At 34.3% G+C, this 20420-nt stretch overlaps 1 protein-coding gene and 1 long non-coding RNA gene across 2 annotated transcripts in view; one reads left to right on the top strand and one right to left on the bottom strand.

The window, feature by feature from the left end:
- The window catches only part of LOC117334597, a 31331-nt gene extending 12017 nt beyond the window's left edge, over positions 1-19314 (bottom strand). The window contains exons 1-11 of the mRNA XM_033894295.1: positions 19194-19314; positions 18731-18882; positions 8068-8175; positions 6420-6462; positions 5813-5888; positions 4378-4422; positions 3653-3832; positions 3257-3344; positions 1531-1683; positions 1094-1191; positions 400-593 (exon numbers count right to left, since the gene is read on the bottom strand). Of these exons, the coding sequence (XP_033750186.1) occupies positions 400-593; positions 1094-1191; positions 1531-1683; positions 3257-3344; positions 3653-3832; positions 4378-4422; positions 5813-5888; positions 6420-6462; positions 8068-8175; positions 18731-18856 (1111 nt within the window). The 5' untranslated portion in view covers positions 18857-18882; positions 19194-19314. The remainder of the gene's footprint in view (positions 1-399; positions 594-1093; positions 1192-1530; positions 1684-3256; positions 3345-3652; positions 3833-4377; positions 4423-5812; positions 5889-6419; positions 6463-8067; positions 8176-18730; positions 18883-19193) is intronic.
- LOC117334598 lies at positions 4516-5531 on the top strand. Its single transcript, XR_004534200.1, has 2 exons — positions 4516-4736; positions 5365-5531. It is a non-coding gene; the product is annotated as an uncharacterized LOC117334598 (long non-coding RNA).
- Positions 19315-20420: the final 1106 nt, after the last annotated feature.

Raw genomic sequence — 20420 nt, 5'->3', positions numbered from 1 at the left:
TTTAGTTGTCAATCTATTATATTTCAGAAATTGTTATTACAAAGACTTATTTTCAGAAATCTAAAATACTGCTGATATTTCTAATACAACGAACACAAGTTTTGTTTGGAAGACTCCAATAGTAATCTCTGTACTAGATACAAAGCAATATCATAATTTAGAATAACATTTTGTAACTAGCACTAACCATGGACATCAATTTCTCCTTCAAATAAAATCCCTATTCATTCAATTTTTCGTTTATATTATAACAAAGTGTAACACTTTGAAAATTTTGTTTCATGTACAATTACAGAAAATAAAGTTATGATAAACCAATTCTGCCTTTTATTCAAATTCTATTCTTGAAAAAATACACAAGAAATAAACAAAAGACCATATACAAAATATGTTACTCACCATCACGAGGTCTTCGTGTGGGTCGCCCATGGTAAGTCGCTCTCCGACTGTGGACTCTGTCAAAGTAGGGCGAGGGACGATCAACAGAGGCCATGGCCTGCTTGGTCTGGAACTGTGTACGGCCAGAGTAGCGGAACCTTGACCCGAAACGAGGGAATGTTTTCTTTGCCTTTGGAAGTTCAATTTCCCTAAATCTGTAAATAATTATTCATATTAGAATAAGATGCAAAGCTCAACACTGAAATATAAACATCTTTTAATAGGAAAGTAAACATTTCAAAATATTTAATTATGAAATCTCTATTGAAATCACATGAAATTTTAACTGAACTTTTGAAATTAAAAACAATACATACCTGAGAGTAGTGCTTAGCATGAATGACTGTGTTTTTTACAAGACAAAGGGTGATTTGAGGAGGCAACGTTATTCTCCTAATCCAAAATTACCTAACGGAGAGATCTGTTATCAAATGAAGAAGTGGTATTCCCACAAGACCTATGATTACCTGACGAGAGAGTGGTGTTCCCACAAGACCTAAGATTACCTGACGAGAGAGTAGTGTTCCCACAAGACCTAAGATTACCTGACGAGAGAGTGGTGTTCCCACAAGACCTAAGAATCACTGAAGACGGCATTCCTCTAAGACCTAAATTACCTGAAGACAGAGTGGTATTCCCCTAAGACCTAAATTACCTGAAAAATGAGTGGTGCTCCACACAGATCTTCCACAATCTTTTAGCATGCTTTACAGAATCAAGCTTAAACCCAACCTGGCTCTGGAAATCCTCAAACTGTTAAAAAAATAATAGCATTGGAATTTCATTTTTTTTCATATTTAACACTTTATTTTACCACAAAGCAATTTCTTATGATTTACTACAATAAAAAGCCTGTTATAATCATTGGTGAATAATACATTCATCCTATTGTGACAAAATACATTGTGTTAAGAAGACAATTGAATCGTTATGTTCCTCTGTCAGTATGACTTGAAAATACATAAAACACTGGAATCAAGTAAAATTGTGTTCATTGAAAGACCATGATTATGTTATATAAATGTACAAAGTACAGGTCTACAAAAATTTCCACAGGCTGCTTATATCATTTCATCAGTCCATACTACTGACCTCTCCGGGGCGCAGTTTTATATAGAACTTGCTTCTTCTGTAGGACATCTTAAGGACCTTGGGCCAGACAAAGCGATTTATCTGTAGTTTATCCTTAAACACCAACAGGCCAGTAGCACATACTCCTAGCTGGATAACTACTCCTTCAGCATCCTGTTTAAAGGAAAACACAAAATTATTTACACAATTCTTGTTCCACTTTAAACTCTTATCAGAAAATTAAATTTATCTCTGAATGAGCACGTGGAAACAAACCGTATAACCTCTGGCTCAAAGTCAGGGTATGGGCTTAGTACAGGAAAAAGGAATTAGGAGAAAGACTTTGTATGTACTTTTTTAGTTACCTAATAGGTCTTGATCAGAGAAACACATTTCAGATAAAATGACTACAATCATCAATAGCTAAATGGCTATTTCTATATTTTAGAATCTCAGTAACACTCAGTATTTTAAACTTGTCATGGGTTTCTGGAGCAAAGTTTCCTCAGCTTAAATTTTTTCATAGGAAAGCATATTCAAGAAAGTTGCTTCACTAGGATTTTTCACTTAAAAGCAATAATGCTTTCCAATTAAAAATGAGAAGTTTTTTTAAAGTTAAGGAATATTGATAAAACTGAGGCCCAACATTAGAAACTGGAATGATGTTATGAATTTCTGGCCAAAGGAGAAAAATATTTTTTAGTATTGTCTTTTTTCTTGTAAAAAATGTTTTTACTATTTCTTATATTTGATCAACAATTTCTTTTAAAAAATTAATATTAAATCCATTAATCCATTTCCACTTCAATTTGACATTTATGAAACTCACTGAAGTTTATATTAATATAATAATCATATTCAATCATAGGAACAACTTGACATCCTAAGTCAAATATCAGAACACTTTTCTATTTAATTATCCAATAGGATAAACAACACAAAATACAGAAATGTATCTCACTGTGACAGAAGGCACTGCGGCTAATTTATTTAACAAATCATATCTTATACACAAGAGATGTTATGGACATGATGTACTCATCTACAAACCATGGATTTCATTTAATTACAATTCAAATTGATCATGAAATTTTTCCAATTCCAGACTACTTCCCATATCACTGATTACAAATATATGGATATCATTTCAAAAATTAATCAAATTATTTAAATTCTATTTCCCCCAAAACTCACTCCCAATTTTTATCATTTCAAAAACTAAATTTGCATCTGCCTGTCGCTACCTGTGAAATTATATTTATCAATATAGAGGTAAGGTTTAATGTCAGAAAGAAATGTAGCTCATCAAACAGGAAGTGAGTTAAAGAATATTCAACCAATTAACTCAACCTTCAGTGTTTATATATTATTTAATTGGCAAACATCTGTTCAAGGAAAGATTAAAAGATAAGTCCAACAGAAGTGTGTATAATCATCAATATTTTGTATGGTGGCTTTACCCCAACAGTTTACCTGTCATTGATTTTAAGATAATCTATTATGTACAGGTCTTAACAACCTCCAGCTGTATGTATTATTGATTAAGTCCTAGCAGTTACACCTTTTTGATGTCTAGAGTCTACATCTTACTCGGGCATCCAGGTCCTTATTTAAATCAATTTTCACTACACTGATTCTGTCCCTCTTGATCAGGATGTTTAGAGGGAGAAGGATTATTCAAAATTATACACATCAATTCTAGGATTGAAGACTTGACCTTAAGTACCTGACCTTGACAATTACATACCTTAGCATCATGTAGTTCCACACCAAACATACTAAGTTTCTTGGCGTTTTCCAAGAAACGCAGTTCTGCCTCCTCTGGTGTTTGTCCCCTACGAACAATTATCAACCAATGTTAAACCTTAGATAATGCTTTAGTATCTATACTAAGAACACTTGATCAAACTACACTACAAATTCATAATCCAGTGTTCTACTGCTTTAGAAAACTTCAATTTTAGCTGAGTCAGTAAAAATGGTTCAGATGCCAAATGGTAAATGTTGGTTATTTTTGCCATTTTTTACATTAGTATTTACATATTTGGAAAAATGGGAGCACGCTTTTAAGCCTTTTAAATAGTGAAATATGAGTACAGCCTTTCAAATTAATGACTTCAGGTTAGAATTGCAATGAACCTACTTGTGTGTTTTATGTAGATCACAGATCTTTTTTAATAGTTCCCTATCTTGGTGAGGAGCGAACTGAATCTTTCTGATGTAGTCCAATCCACGACCAAACTCTTCCACATCATAATCGCCTAGCTCTGATTGGACGGTGTATGACCCCAGCAAGGTGTAGGTCACAAATGAACACGGTAATCTGTAAACGTAAACAATGAAAAATTAATGTACAATACATGTAACTATAGATTTGAAAAAAGAAAGTTTTAAAGTGCAAAAAGTATTTTTTTATTGAAATATCATTTTCACAGAAATTATGAGAAAGATAATAATTTTCTAAATTGATTTCCTGTTCAAGGTATCTTTTTTGAGGATTTTTTAATATCCTTAAATTTCTATGATAAAAAGAATTGTCCCTCTTTCCTAGCACTAAATATAAGGAACATATATGTATAATATATATATGTATTTATACAAAGGCATTATTTATATCCTTTAAATTTATTTTCAAAATTTTACAGCATCCCCCCCCCCCCTCCCCCTGTATTGAATTTACCTCCCTTTGAATATGTTTCAATTCATTCCTATATGTTACAGGTGTTTTTTTCTTATAAATTGGAAGGTGGGTTAAAACTAACACGTATGTTACCATGTATTAATTAAGTCAGTGATACCCAACTAAAAACTAAGATATTTAACTGTGGCGTAGGTACAAGACCAGACTGACATTAATGTAATACTCACTTTTCACTGACAATATCTCTTCTGATTTGAAGACACAGCTGATACCTGAAAACAACACAACAACTTCATTATCTTAATACCATCAATTTATCCATTAATTGTTTATAACCCTTTCAAATTTTCGCACTCACAGACCTGTCAAGTGCCCCGCATTTTGCGGGTCACACCCGGATAATCGGTCTATAACCCGCAGACAGAAATAGCTCCTGACGGGTGTTTTGAATCTCCCGCATTTCAGTAAGATCTCGTTTTTGTTCGAGCTACCTCGGATTTTTTCTTTGTTGCGTAGGAACACAATTTGAGACACCGAACAGATAATCCAACAACAACCAAAATGGCGTGTACGAAGGCTTGCACAGGTAAGTGTTAATACTAAATTCTCAGGGGTGTAAAAATCCACTTGCCCGACGCCCGGGACAAGTAGTTTTTGAGTTCGGGCAAGTGAAAAATGTTGGTGTACTTGCCCTGGGCAAATGAAAAAAAATATTGTCTCTATCTTAACTTTCATGTTGGATTTCCAGAATCCCGTGTTATATGTGATTCAGAAGAATTATTGTAGTGGAATTGGATATATTGAAATATGTTAAAAACGTAACAATTAGCTATTGAAACTACTTTATTTTCGTGTCTGAAATGAAAATTCTAAAGCCGAGGAAACTAGGTCGCCAGAGGCACATTCAGTTCAAAGACATTTTAAGGACATTTATGCTGATAAAAATGATAGAAACTGCATCTGAAGTATGAAATAGTGATGCAAAGAGTTAACTTACTGCAATCTATGCCTAAATGTTCTTATAAGACAACAGCAAAAGGTTTTAACATGTGAAAACTATCTTTGTTTATGCTTGCTGGAAGTACAATTTGGCAACTAATAATGAAGACGGAATCCGGACCAAAAGTTCCGGAATTGAAAAATAATATAGAAAAACTAAAATTTTAATGCTTGTGGTTCACAATTAATTATAAAAATAATTCTTTTAATTTTAGATGAATATTTTTGAAGGAATGAAATACTGATTGCTGTGATTATCAACCTTCCACCAATGTTTTGAAGATGGCAAAAACAGCTACAACAACTTACAATGTAAAACATTCATGTAAATGAATGAAGTGTGCATAGAAATGCTTATTAAATGACACATGTTGATAAATTTTTTCAGTTTTATTGTTTTTATTTCAAGTGAAATGCTGTTACGCGCAATGACCTGCATTGGAGTGCTATGACCTGCATTTTTATGAGTAATGACCTGCATTTTGTTCATGAGAACTTGACAGGTCTGCACTCATTGATTTTCTAATTAAACCAAAAGGCATACAAGACAAATCAGTATGCTCTAATTTGCATTTTACTTGTCATGCCATAGAAACAGATGCAACAACCTTTTATTGCCATCAATCTTATAGAAATATAGTATACAATATATATCTTACTTACCTAGTAATATCCTCATGAAGTTGTTGGGGGTCTGGAGGATAAAATTTCACTTCAAAGTTGAATTCCCATGGACCACCTAGAAAAAGAAATGGATTATATTAATTAAGTTTTAAATATCAAGCTTTCAGCCTTTAAATTTAATCTTTACAACACTGAAAGTCTATGAGGACTGGAATAGTCAGCATAACATAGAAGCTGACCACTATCACTTTTTTATACTGATACATAGGAGATGCTGCTTTAGATGGAGTGAAAACCTAGCTCCAATAGTACAAATTATATATAAAATATACTTGGAATATTTCTAGGTTTTTTCATGGCCCAACTGGCTCAGAGATAACGAGGTTCAACTGGGTTTAGTTTATTTTGTCCCATTAACAGCCAGGGTTATTTAATGACATGTCTGGTTTTGAAAGTGGAGGAAAGGAGTACCTGGAGAAAAACCAGCAGCCTACAGTCAGTACCAGGCAATTGGTTTCAAACTCGTGACCAAGAGGTGGAGGGCTAGTGCTAAAGTGTCGGGACACCTTAATCACTCGTCCAATGCAGATGAGGTTCAACTGCAGATATCTAACAAACAGTGAAGACTGCTGATTTCAGTACTTACTTTTGACCTGTTTGGAAAGCTTCTTCAATGTATTTACCCAATTCTACAACAAAAACACAAACACAGGACTGTATACTAAATCAAAACATTTTATATTTCAACATTCCATTACAATTTGTATTGAGAATAATGAATTCTCTAACTTCTGTGTGATGTAGACTAGCTTTGACTCAGGTATCCCAACCCAAGGGGGAATATTTTAAATTTAAAGTTGAGCATATAAGTACTTGAAAATTAGTCTTGTGCTGAACTTTAAGAATATACTTAAATGCAGAAACATTTTTAAGCAAATAAATACCCCATCCCCAGGTTCTGATATCTCTGGTTCATTATATGAGGGACGTGACAGATTTTACATTCATTTCTCTGACGCTCTACTGGTGCTATATATACTTCCAAGCTTTGATTCATCGGACAATTGTTGATGGTGCATGAAATGTGTGAAAAACCTGACAATTTATTTCGATTGTGATACGGTTAAACTACATGAAGTGATAATAACATCTTCTTAATGCTTTAAGAATAAAGGCGTGAGTAGACCATCATTTCCAAAAGGTTGGGAAAGAATCGAAGTATTTATATTCCCTGCTAAGGACTGAAACTTACCTAAATGAGGGAGAAAGGTGTTTCTTGATCAACTAAAAAATTGTCTAAGACAATTTTGTGATGCCCATATGCATACACCTATGGAAATCACAATCAACGTTTGACAAAGACTCTGTATCTATGAATGGTAAAGTAACCTATACTAGGGCTTGGCCTGTAATAAGGTGTACTTAAGCTCATCCATGGTATCCTCATGATCATGTGCTTTAAATCTGATTTAGGTATTATAAATTAACTATCTACATGTAACTATAATACATGTATAGAATTTGTCACTTAATTAATTCTATGTCATGAAGTCAATATCATCTTCTATAGCTAACACATGTAACACTTTCAGAGAGTAATTTGAAGCAATGTGATTAACTTTTTTAACCATAGCAACAAGACTTGTATCTGACTATATTCGTCTTAAGCTTCTATATATACAATACTGCATCTGGTCACACATATGTATGATCGATACCTAAATAGGCGACAGTATATATCAGTTGAGAGATTGGCAGAGTGATATAACGTTCACAATTCTAATCATTCGAGACTCAATATATAGCACAGCATTGACTGACAAACAAAAACAATTTGTGACAGTATATCCACAATAATATCATCCACTAGTTATTGATGATTGAATATGAAGCCTGTATGACATATATATGATGTCAGTGATCCTGAATGATCAGAAACACTATGGAAATATATGTCATAAACAACAATGTGACCCAAAAATGTCAATAAATGTTACTGACATTACAAATCCTATACAAGGGTGGACAAGACTTTTGAAAATGCACAGAAACAAATGATAAGTTAATCCCCGCATTGCAGGGAAAGCTGGAGGTGTGCTCTCCATCAAATTAGGGAAGGTCATGACATAATGTGTGAACAGTGTTGACATGCACAACTTAGCTCAATTTCTGTATCTTATAAAGTTACAGGACTGACTAAATGTCTATAATAACCTCTGCATACTGCTATTTTAACCTTTATAGCGGATTTTGTTAATAAGAGTATAACTTGTCTGGAATTAACCAAAACTTACCTTCAAACCAGTTGAGGAATCTATGTAGGATAGGCCAAAATAATCTTTTTCCAATACATCCAATTGGTCACAGCATTTATCAAATAGTATACATCCCACAGCTCTTTTCTGTAATGTACAAAAGGGAATACTATTGTAACAATCATGCAATAATATCATGTTTATGTTTACATACAAGATTTCTAAAAGCAACTATCTTCATATGATTTTTAAAAGCAACTATCTTCATATGTAACTGAACTTCCTACATTTCAAATTCAGAAAAAAATAACCTTGAGTTTCCTCTATGTCCAGCAATGAGATGGATGTAAAAAGGAATTAACTAATATTATATTATTAATGTTTTCGGAGTTTATAGGGGATTTCAAAAACTCATTGAATGCCTCATAAGTTTAAAGTCCAAATCCATCCACAGCAAATACAATTGAAGATTGATGAAGACTTTGTCTTAATTACTTTGGGAATACAATCACCAGTGCCAGGATAACAGGTTAAGACGATGAGATTAAACATAAAGATCAACCAGTCCTACAGAATCGTGGCTAAAGATCAGCTCTCTTTACGATTGGATGCTGAACATGATTGAGTGTTTTAACTCTAACCTAAAACCAATGTACAGAGAGTGCATTGTTAAACATTGATGAGACAGGTGTACTTACACTTTAAATACTTAACATTTTAACAGAATGTGAAGGTATATACATAGGTCAGACAACGTGAGTCTGGAGAGGATCATCAATCATATGTCTTAGGGTAAATATATAGCTATATATATAGGTCTAGTATGATGGGAAAATCCTGCATCATAACCATATACATGTAGTAAGAGGGTGGAAGGAGGCCAACACTATGACACAGCTAGGGACTTTGAAACCCTGCAGTTCATATATGTAATAATATAAATTCAACATGTAAATGAATTGTGGTTAGGAATTATAATATTATGGATAAGGTTTCTTTGTAGGAAAACAACAGCCTTGACAGAGAGCAATATAAAGTGAACTGTCAGCAGCAGACATGGAACAATCTTTTGTCACATGACCTTGGAAACTATTCCAGGTCAGGACATAAAATATTTTTATTAACATATAATATGAACAAACTATGTCTTTCTTGATGATTACAAACCACAAAGTACTTAAGAAATTTTAATCATTAATGTGTTCTTCGGAGCCTCACTTCATAGAAAAAATTATGAAATATCACAAAAATATATAATTGTGCAAGAATGTTGTTTTAATGACCAGGTAAATTCTTTTACTTGCATCTCCAATGACATTTATAGATAATATAAATGTCAACAACAGAAAAAGCAGAAGAGAGTGCATTGTTGTGCCTGCTATACAAACATTACATCCCCTACATTATGTTAGAATTGACAACTACATGTTCCTTTCTATCCAAACACCCCCAGGCTAGGTACATTATAATCGTGGAGAGCGATAATGACCCCGGTTGTATAGACTGAACAACCAGGAGGAGTTTGTGTATCTGTATGTGTAGCTAGTTCACATGGAACTATAGCTATTAAAGTTCTAACTTACACCATTATCATACAATTATTTTCAAGAAATGAATTTATAAAAGCTTTAAGCTTGCTTTCTCATTCCTCTAATAATGTAACTTAGATATGTTTCTGATTATTAAATAAATACTAAACCTAAACTTCAAAATGTTTACCTTTAATACATGCATGTACAGGCCAGAAAGCAACATACTGAATACATTCACCTGATATACCTGCTGGATAATCTATACAATGAATGTTTTGAGACCCCCACTTTTCTGTTAGTTCTACAAAAGGTGTTTCATTATTCCCCTATACATAGCTGCTCACTACAAAATTGTAGGTGAGAATGTCAATGACACCATAAATCTGGTTGTTATATACCCAGGTAGATCACAGGGACAAATTCCCAACCCATATATGTATTCTGGGTAGTGGATATACACATTATGTTCATATATATTAATATGGACTTCGGGCTGAAAATTCATGCCAAGTCCCTGTGATTTAGAGTAAACATTTAACAAGGAGGATATGAAAAGAAACTACTGGGACGTATATTGATCCCCCCAAGAAAAGATCTTCACTTGAAAAATTGTAACAAAAAGACATTATGCAGTATAAACACACCAAAACGTTGAACTTACAAAACATAAACACACCAGGATTCATCAAAAATACACATGAAAACAAACATTGAATAGACATAACTCACAAACAGGCATACATCTCAATCCAATCTCATATTCATGATTTTTACAAAAGAACTTGGTTATCTTCCTGTCACAAGTGATGCCTTTTAGCATTTATTCCCATATATCAACCAAACAAGAGCTCATGCAGCTGTGTGAAATAAGGAATTTAGAAACAGCTCTTTCTGCAGGATTAACCAAAGAAAACTGTATTGACAGATCAGGAAGGTAATTAAGCCAACGGTTTACAGTTTTCATTAAGCACCATCAACCTCGTTCCCTGAAAATAAGTGTGGAGGCTAGGGGGCATCAAGGTGGTACTTATCAAGGTTGAAGAAGGTACGGTAATAAATAATATGGTAGTCATCACGAATGTTAACATGTATATATCCCATGTACACTAGTACTGAAACCTTTGGTTTAATCAGTATTCTAAGAAATCATTTTGATAGATGTGTAGAATGATATACTCATCCTCAACCCCAGGTGGAATGCGATATTAGATTTTCACCTGGGACTGAGGATGAGAATTATAGCTTGATATTTTCCTGTTTAAAGTAGACCAGACTTCGGTGGTATAGTGGTGGGAGGGGCATGATAGTTAACAAGGTCATTTCACGCTGAGTTACACATAACAATATAGCTCAGGCCTGGGAACCAGACTCTCATCCTCATATGTAAATTGTTGAATTTTCTGTATTTAAAGCACACACAATGTAAAAACCAACAGTATCATTTTACCTTTATGTAGAGTCAATTCTATGTGTCCTTACTCTCTAGGAGGAATTAGAATTCAAATTGTTTAATTGCACCCTTTAGTATTAGTGTTTTTCTTATTTCTTGGCCTCGTCATTTTTTTTAAATAGATTTATAATTATTTTCCTATACTGGAAAAACTTAACTTCCTAGTATATTTTCATGAATCAAACAAAATGCAACATTAATTGCACCTGTAAGAATTAAAAAAATTAAAACACAATTTGATGTGCATTCACTATACTTAAATATACAAATGTATATGTTTATTCAAAGTTTGATTACATTTTGTCTAGTTAAAGGCATGCTCTTCAGAGGCATTTATTCAACACCTGTACAAATACCAGTAAACTACAGACCATATGTTGGAATTATGGAGTTGCAAGAGTTGCTTTGAATTGGTTTGAATTTTTTAACATCCTATCAACAGCTATATGTTATTTGTTAGAGCAATATGCATGTTATATATAGTGATGTTTTGTTTTGTTAGGCTGCAGTATATTATTTTTGTGCTTGTCTCCATGTAACAGTGCAGAACTTAGATGCTGTCTTTATAGTGCTACTTCACTGAACCATACTGTCAAAGACATCCAGCAGGACACCCCACCCAGTCACATTATACTGACAATGGTCAAACCAGTCATCCCATTCCTAAAATGCTGGATACCAAGTAGGAGGTAGAAACTATCATTTTCAGAGACTCTGGTATGACTTTTGACCTCTGTGGACAAAACCCAAAGCATACCTCATATTATAGTGTGAACCTTAAACTCAAGCCTAAAAAATAAGGCAGTGTCAAGGGAGACATTAGGGAAAAAAAGTTGTATTAAAAGAAAGTAGAGAAAAGATCATTAGAGATCCAAAATTTAATCGCCTCTTACTATCATGCAATATGGGGGCAGCAAATAAAATGTGTATGCCCTACGTGTAAGGCAAGTCTAGATCTGTTGCAATTTGTTATAAGATCATCACAAATGTATATTGGAAATGCTAATCATTCCAACTGACTTATATTATGAGAGTATCTGAAATAATGTTGAAATGAAAAATACTATAAACCGATTATCTGAACTCATCAGACATGAGTAATCAATAATCATACCCCCGAATCATGTTGTAGGTCTTACACCTGTGGTAGAGATTGCCTCAATATTGACATTGTATGTGTGAGTCAGAAATGATAGCTAATCAATGTCGCCTGGGGGCTTGGTCATTCGAAGTCTGGTTAGCTAATCATGATCACCAAGAGGATTGCTCTGTAATCTGGTTTGGGAAGTTTAATAACAAAACTGTAACTTCTCTGTTATTTGAAAACCATTTCATATATGAAAACACGACTTCAAATCTACCAGGTATGTCACATGTACACATATATAAAAATAAAGATGATGATCGAGCAAAACGACACTGAATCTGGAGGTATAAATATATGGAAACATGTACATGATAAAATCAGACCACTTATTTTGAAAAATTATTGAGACTTTCAGTCGACCAAACTTTAGATTTCCTTTTTTTAGCTATATACATATATGCATGTACGACACAAGAACAATTCTTAAAAAGTCCATGGTCTATATATAAGCAGCTCTTACAACTACACCGGAGTTACCTGTACATATTATCTCAGGCTTTACCTTATCACCTTGGAAGTGGGATTGATTCTTAAACACTGTTATGACAGTAAACACAACGACATGTTAGTGACAAAAGTATTTTTTCCTAAATATAAATATAACAGAGAAGTGGTCACTGACAGCTATTTTGCTGCAAACTTGATATTTCTGTAATTATAAGGGTACACATGTCAGGGTATCCCACCACTGGCAGATATAGCATAGTATAGGATGATTTTAAAAAAATCATACTGGGAGTATTGGTCCAGTATATATAATATGACACTGTTAAGGGGAGGCTATTATGGGGTTACCTTAAAAATACCAACAGCATATACAACGTACTAGGTCACTTGTTTTGGCAAATAGCATTATACTATTTCGATAGGGTCACTGGATATAGGGGCTATAGGATGAGTCCATCATTCTGCCTCAGGTAATTTTTGGCCAATAAATAAATATATAGCATAGGGTTCACGGATACAGGAAAGTTCATTTTTCTGCCAAGGGTGTGTACATGTGTTAGCCAATATATATAGCATAGGGTCATTGATACAGGAATATAGCCCAATATTTCGGGGTCCGGGGATATGTGTTGGCCAATAGCATAGCTAAGGTTTAGTAGCAGGGCATCCAGTTGACCCTTGACTTTTAGCAATTTCAGAAGTCAAATCACTATTTCTGAGAAATCTGAAGGGTCAAAACATATGTCAAATAGACATGTCCCTTCAAACCCAAGAGTCAGATCTCAATTTGGGGAGTCAAAAACATACTCTCAAGGGTCTACTGGATGCCCTGAGTAGTATTGGTGGTTGGCCTGGGTGGTTGGTTGGTTACTGGTTTAACTTATAATTATGTTCAGGCGACGTGAGAGGCCGGTGGTAGAGTGCCTCCGGTGCCTGTATCTCCCCCAGGAGAGTCTTGTCCTATCCATCCGGTACGTCTACAGGACCGGACAGCTCCCTGGGATGGACATGGACACGACTAAACGGTCCTTCTCGGTCTGATGTCGAACTCCATATGCCTGGGTATTTATTTATGGGTTTTACGTCCGCTATTACGGCCCTTCAGCTGATGAGTGCCTGGGTAGGCCCAATGCCATATATATAATGCTAGAGTCACTGATACAGGAGAGTCCATTATTTATTCTGCCTGAGGGTATTTATCGGCCAATAGAATAATTGCCAAAACTATAGATTTAACTCTTATAATTAGTCAATACATTTTGTCCTTTGTTTGCTTATTGCAGGAAAATTTTCTGTTGACAGGTTTATTGTGATGTTCTCATCAAATACAATTAAACATACATTATATTAGTCACTGTATTGTAGTTTTGTACTTCTGAGATTCTATGTGTACTGGTACAAAGGTTAAAGGACTAATGTTAAGTAATTGATCAATATCATGTAAAAGATGACGTTACAATTGATATATCAAGATTAACAGACTTTTATACATCACTTAACCCAAATAAAATGCAAGTAAATTGAAAGTTTCACGGAACAAACTGTATTTTTGTATAAAACATATGATTAAATCAGAAATTGTATAGATATTACTTAAATATCTGCAAAATTTGGGCAATTTCTTAGACAAAGAGAATGGACAAGTTAAAATTGTCTCATATAGTTAACTTTCCCTCACACCCGAGATTCATTAATCTAATATAAAATAGAAGTGTTCATGATTATTTACTTAATGACCACATTCAGACAAGGAATGCATATGATGTGAGAGTAGGTGAGATAACTTAACTACCGTAACAACAGGTACCTTTAATTTAATGTCAGAATGTATTATAAAATTTTGTCAGTGATGCTAAATTATGATGTCACACCAGCTGTATGTATAAGATGACTTGATTACTGGTATATGAAAAATAAGACCTCGTTTACATTGTATACTGCATTAAACATGGAATGTCTAGTGTATACAGAATTTCTATGTCAGTAAAACATTTCACAAAACAATATGAATCAATTGTTTGAATGGAAGTGCATTGATCTGACAAGTTTTTATGAAAGACAAAAGACAATGATTTATTTACACAGTCACTGTTTTAAAATTCTCATTCCTGTAGAGGAAAAAGCTTGTGTAACAACCCAGCTTGAGAAGAATGGCCCAATTAATTACTAACACTAATATGAGAGATAGGACATTTAAATACTCAGGTCTTCCCTCATATCATTTATGGATTACACTACACAAACAAACTATATAGTTATCCTACTTTTTGTGACGGAGTACATGATACTAAACATGTTCCTTCCTGTATAGCTGTACTATAAATACACACCTGTATTTGTATACATGTACTTATCTAGGTATGCCACACAAGTTCACCTTAAAGCTAGTTTTTCAGATTGTGATAACACTTACAATATTATTTACGATATCACATATCAATGCTGTGTTACTAAACATTTAGCACTGTGAGCTTCATGACTGAGAAAATAAACATCAAACCTGCAATGCAATATACAGTTGTTGCTATACATGTACTGTAGACAATGTCATGCAGCTACATTGATAATATATAGATATCAACATCACAACTCTACCTTTTAGCTAAAGACACTTAATTTTTACCGCCCATTAAAAATAACAAACACATGGGACTTGTATCATTTGAAGTAATCAGAGATTCGAGAACTTATCATGGCCGTGGTTCTTCTATTAGTTTATGTGTAGCTGGACAAAATCTCACTGACAGATCAATGAACTTACTATCAAAATAAAGTTCAAGGCCTCAACTTGTCTGGGTATACCAGTATACGTGTATTTATACTTATCTGCCATGATTACATAGTGTGAACACAGCTATATATATTTATATATAAGTTCTAAGTCTAGATAACTGGACGATATACTGTAAACATGGAAATATATATGGAAGGAGAGAATTCACCTTATTACAAAGTCCATTGGATTGCAAAAAGCTCCACCAAGCATACAAACTACAAATGGGTGGATACACTGTGAAAATTACCCCCACTCATATAGTATATATATCAAAGTTGCATAACAAAACCCCTACGAAAATAACCTCATTTACAGCAGCTAGGTATTTTCAGAATAAGACGAAATATAATTGAAGAAAATGAATTGAAAAATAAATCATATTTTTATCAAAGATTTAAACTTTTTGTAATCAGGGCATCCAGTTGACCATTGATTTTTGACATTTCAGAGATCAAATTATTATTTCTCAGAAATATGGATGGATAATTAACAGTCAAATAGACCAGCCCTGAATCCCTGGAGTCAAATCAGATTTTAGGAGTCAAAAACATACTCTCAGGGTCTTCTGAAATTCAAATCTGTCGTTATTCTGCCTATAAGTCATATATTATGGAATTAGTACACCAGTACAGGGTAATATCTAGTACTCAAACACCACACCAGTACAGGGAAATATCTAGTACTCACTCAAACACCACACCAGTATGGGGAAATATCTAGTACTCAAACACCACACCAGTACAGGGTAATATCTAGTACTCAAAACACCACACCAGTACAGGCAAATATCTAGTACTCAAACACCACACCAGTACAGGGAAATATCTAGTACTCAAACACCACACCAGTACAGGGAAATATCTAGTACTCATTCAAACACCACACCAGTACAGGGAAATATCTAGTACTCAAACACCACACCAGTACAGGGAAATATCTAGTACTCAAACACCATACCAGTACAGGGAAATATCTAGTACTCAAACACCACACCAGTACAGGGTAATATCTAGTACTCAAACACCACACCAGTACAGGGAAATATCTAGTTACTCAAACACCACACCAGTACAGGGAAATATCTAGTACTCAAACACCACACCAGTACAGGGAAATATCTAGTACTCAAACACCACACCAGTACAGGGAAATATCAGTTACTCAAACACCACACCAGTACAGGGAAAAATCTAGTACTCAAATACCACACCAGTACGGGGAAATATCTAGTACTCAAACACCACACCAGTACAGGGAAATATCTAGTACTCAAACACCACACCAGTACAGGGAAATATCTAGTACTCAAACACCATACCAATACAGGGAAATATCTAGTACTCAAACACCACACCAGTACAGGGTAATATCTATAGTACTCAAATACCACACCAGTTCAGGGAAATTTCTAGTACTCAAATACGACACCAATACAGGGAAATATCTAGTACTCAAATACCACACCAGTACAGGGTAATATTGAGTAATCAAACACCATACCAGTACAGGGTAAAATCTAGTATTCAAATACCACACCAGTACAGGGAAATATCTAGTACTCAAAACACCACACCAGTACAGGGAAATATCTAGTACTCAAAACACCACACCAGTACAGGGTAAAATCTAGTATTCAAACACCACACCAGTACAGGGAAATATCTAGTACTCAAACACTACACCAGTACAGGGTAAAATCTAGTACTCAAACACCACACCAGTACAGGGTAATATTGAGTAATCAAACACCATACCAATACAGGGTAATATCTAGTACTCAAATACCACACCAGTACAGGATAATATCTAGTACTCAAACACCACACCAGTACAGGGTAAAATCTCGTGCTCAAATACCACACCAGTACAGGGTAAAATCTAGTACTCAAACACCACACCAGTACAGGGAAATATCTAGTACTCAAACACCACACCAGTACAGGGTAAAATCTAGTACTCAAGCACCACACCAGTACAGGGATACAGGACCACTAATGGCTGTGGTTTAAGGAATTTGAACTACAACTGTACTAACATGTACAGTGCATCAGGGAGATATTTGAAAGTATTTCGACTCCACAAAATGAGATCTGACTCTTTGCACTGAAGAACATGTTTATATAACATGATTTGACCATCCAGGTTTCTGAGAAATTATGATTTGACTTCAACATGTACTAAGATATTGAACTAAGAAGATATTTCGTACAGAACAGAAAAATCCTAAATTTGGTTTAAGTTATATGTTAATTTTCAATTGTTGTGGATGGTGTAATGTTACACACTTAATATGGTAGAAATATATTATACAGGGCTCTGCGTAGGAGAGGAGACACCTTACAGTGTTGGGTTTGTTTTGGTTTTGAAGGAAAAGGTACAGATCAAAGTGTTGACCAAAGGGTACTCTCTAGCACTAGCTTTAGGTAAACAAAACTCTTATCATGACTGGTTTTAAGTTTGTCCAGCACCGGAGTTGGGGACCAGGATCTCCTTCCTTATTTATGTACTGATAAATATCAACTAAACTTTGGTGAATAGAATGTATGCATCAACGTTATGACATGATCACCTGTAAAAGGTGACAATACTTTCAAAGTGAACCAGCTATAGGGTACAGTCCTACCCCTACAGACCACCTTGATCTCTCTATAACAAAAACCTGTCTATAAAGGCCACATGTTTTCCGCAGAGTAACAGTGATTCACTCCATACACACTGACTCATATGAAAAGACACTTGCATATAAAGGTCATTTTTTCTTTGTTCCCTTATTGGCTTTTATAGACATGTAGCTTCGACTGTATTCAATTAAATATACAATGTATCAGTAATTGAAGAGATATCACCCAGACAACTATATGAAGATACTCCAAGGGTTCATTTGACACCAGCAATGAATGCATGATCTCCCACTTTGGACAATGTGTTACATACAACTTATATCTTAAATTCAAGTCCATCCCCACATCAAGCTTTTTGACACACCTGTAAATATATGTGGTGATAAAAGTACACTTTTGGACCATAAAGCTATATAACTTGCCTGAGGACTTCTAATTCTGACAGGTGACATGTTATCCCACCTGAGCAGTACCTGTAAATCAGTTTGACCCATGCATAACGACACAAAAATATCTTTTAAAATTCATGTATGATCGCCGACACTGTATTTTTTTTTTTTTACATAACAGTGAAGACAAACAGCTCTTTTTCAAACTCATCTCATACAGGTATGTTACTGCCATAGTGGCAAAGACATTTTTCAAATAACAGCTACATTTTTGAAATATTTGTATACTGCTCTTGAAATATTATCGATATATATATTGTATGATTACTTGACTACGTACATCAACATCTGTTTCGAATAGCTTTCCATCCAGAAGAGTGACTCTGCAAATGACGCTCCGAGCAGACCGCACCTGTGCAATCCTTCTCGAAGTATGCGGAGCTCCGGGTTCCTCTTCTCTCTCCATGTTTAATTTTAGACTACCGTGTTTACCTGTAGCGTGCACGTGAGAAAGAGACACATTTATCGATCTGACAAAAGTAAATTCAAATCACATAAATGAAGCATTAATACATCTTCTATGAATGCTTAAATCTTTCTTCTGAAAAACATGCTTCAGAATACAACGATCGAATGTTTACGTGTGTATTTTTTGCACTTTGCATTCGCTTCCTTATTGACCGGTGGAACAAACAGGTAGATTCAGGTACATCATCGTACAGGTAAATCAATTACATTTCAAATAATACATAAATAAACTTCTAGTTTGCATAAGAACGTGTGCATGTCAGAATTATACTTACCTTGTGTGAGATATCGTTAATTTTGTAATCATTGCGTCCTACATGATAATCCAAAATGGTCCCAGCCCAACGCTTACTAAACACAGCGCCACCTGGATGACGTCACCGGCCAGGTATGTCGCTTCACACAGGTGAGTTGAAAGGTGTGCGGCATATTTCATCAAATTGAGAGGACTTAGAACTTACTGTCATCTTAATTAAGAGTTAATCGTCCGATAAACAGATCGTGACAACATCATTACAGGGATGCTACCATCTTTTATCGCAAACAAATTATTTAGTGACAATAAATAATATGGATCGTGGCGACATATGGAGTGTTTCTTTTTGTGATTATATATATATATAATATGTATCTTTAAAACAAAGTAGCATAAATATATCTATATATATGCTCATATAAATAAAATTAAAATTATATTTCATATTCATATCGAAAACATGGATCTTTAATTATATGTCATAATACATGTATATAATAACCAATTAATAAATTATAACCACTGATTTAATTAAGGCCCTTTGGACATGTTGATTAGGAATACATTGTATTACTACATAAACCTATACTATCGGGGACTTATACGCCATGTATATTGTATAAAGGTCTCCATATTTATGTATAGGACTAAAGATGTACATGTATATGTATATATAAACGGCGTCCCCGATCCTAATGCAAAAACGATTTCATTGTTCAGAAAAAGACTGACGCTGTTGAATCTACCTATCACAAAAATGCATATCAGTTGCACACACGACATAAAACTAAGTAACACAAACAAATATGAATAATAAGTGTCATATTACTGTTCGTTTTTGAGAGCTAGAATTATATAATTTCACCAGAACAGGAACGTATGTACGTTCAGGGTAACCTGTTATTTTCTGTGCGTGTGTTGTTAATGTGTACATTTCTTGTTTGTATGTATCAGTTGTATATATTTTTTTCTGGCTTTATTTATTTTTCCTTCTCTTGTTTTTTTCTTCAAATTTACATTACGTTAATTATTGCCGCTAACCTTGCTGCAGGCAGAGACCTATATTAATATTACATATTTAGTATATACATGTAGGTCTCTGCTGCAGAATTGACGAGTATCAACAGACAACGTTCATCGAGATTATCCCGCAACCTTTGATAATCCATACATGTAAATACGTTTTACAACCTATATACAATTGATTGTACTTACTTATTTACATTTCAATTAACGACTGGAATTG

The sequence above is a fragment of the Pecten maximus genome, chromosome 9, assembly GCF_902652985.1.
Source record: "Pecten maximus chromosome 9, xPecMax1.1, whole genome shotgun sequence".
Lineage (NCBI taxonomy): Eukaryota > Metazoa > Mollusca > Bivalvia > Pectinida > Pectinidae > Pecten > Pecten maximus.
The sequence above is the reverse complement of the archived record's forward strand: the minus strand, read 5'-3'. Positions and strand labels throughout refer to the sequence as shown.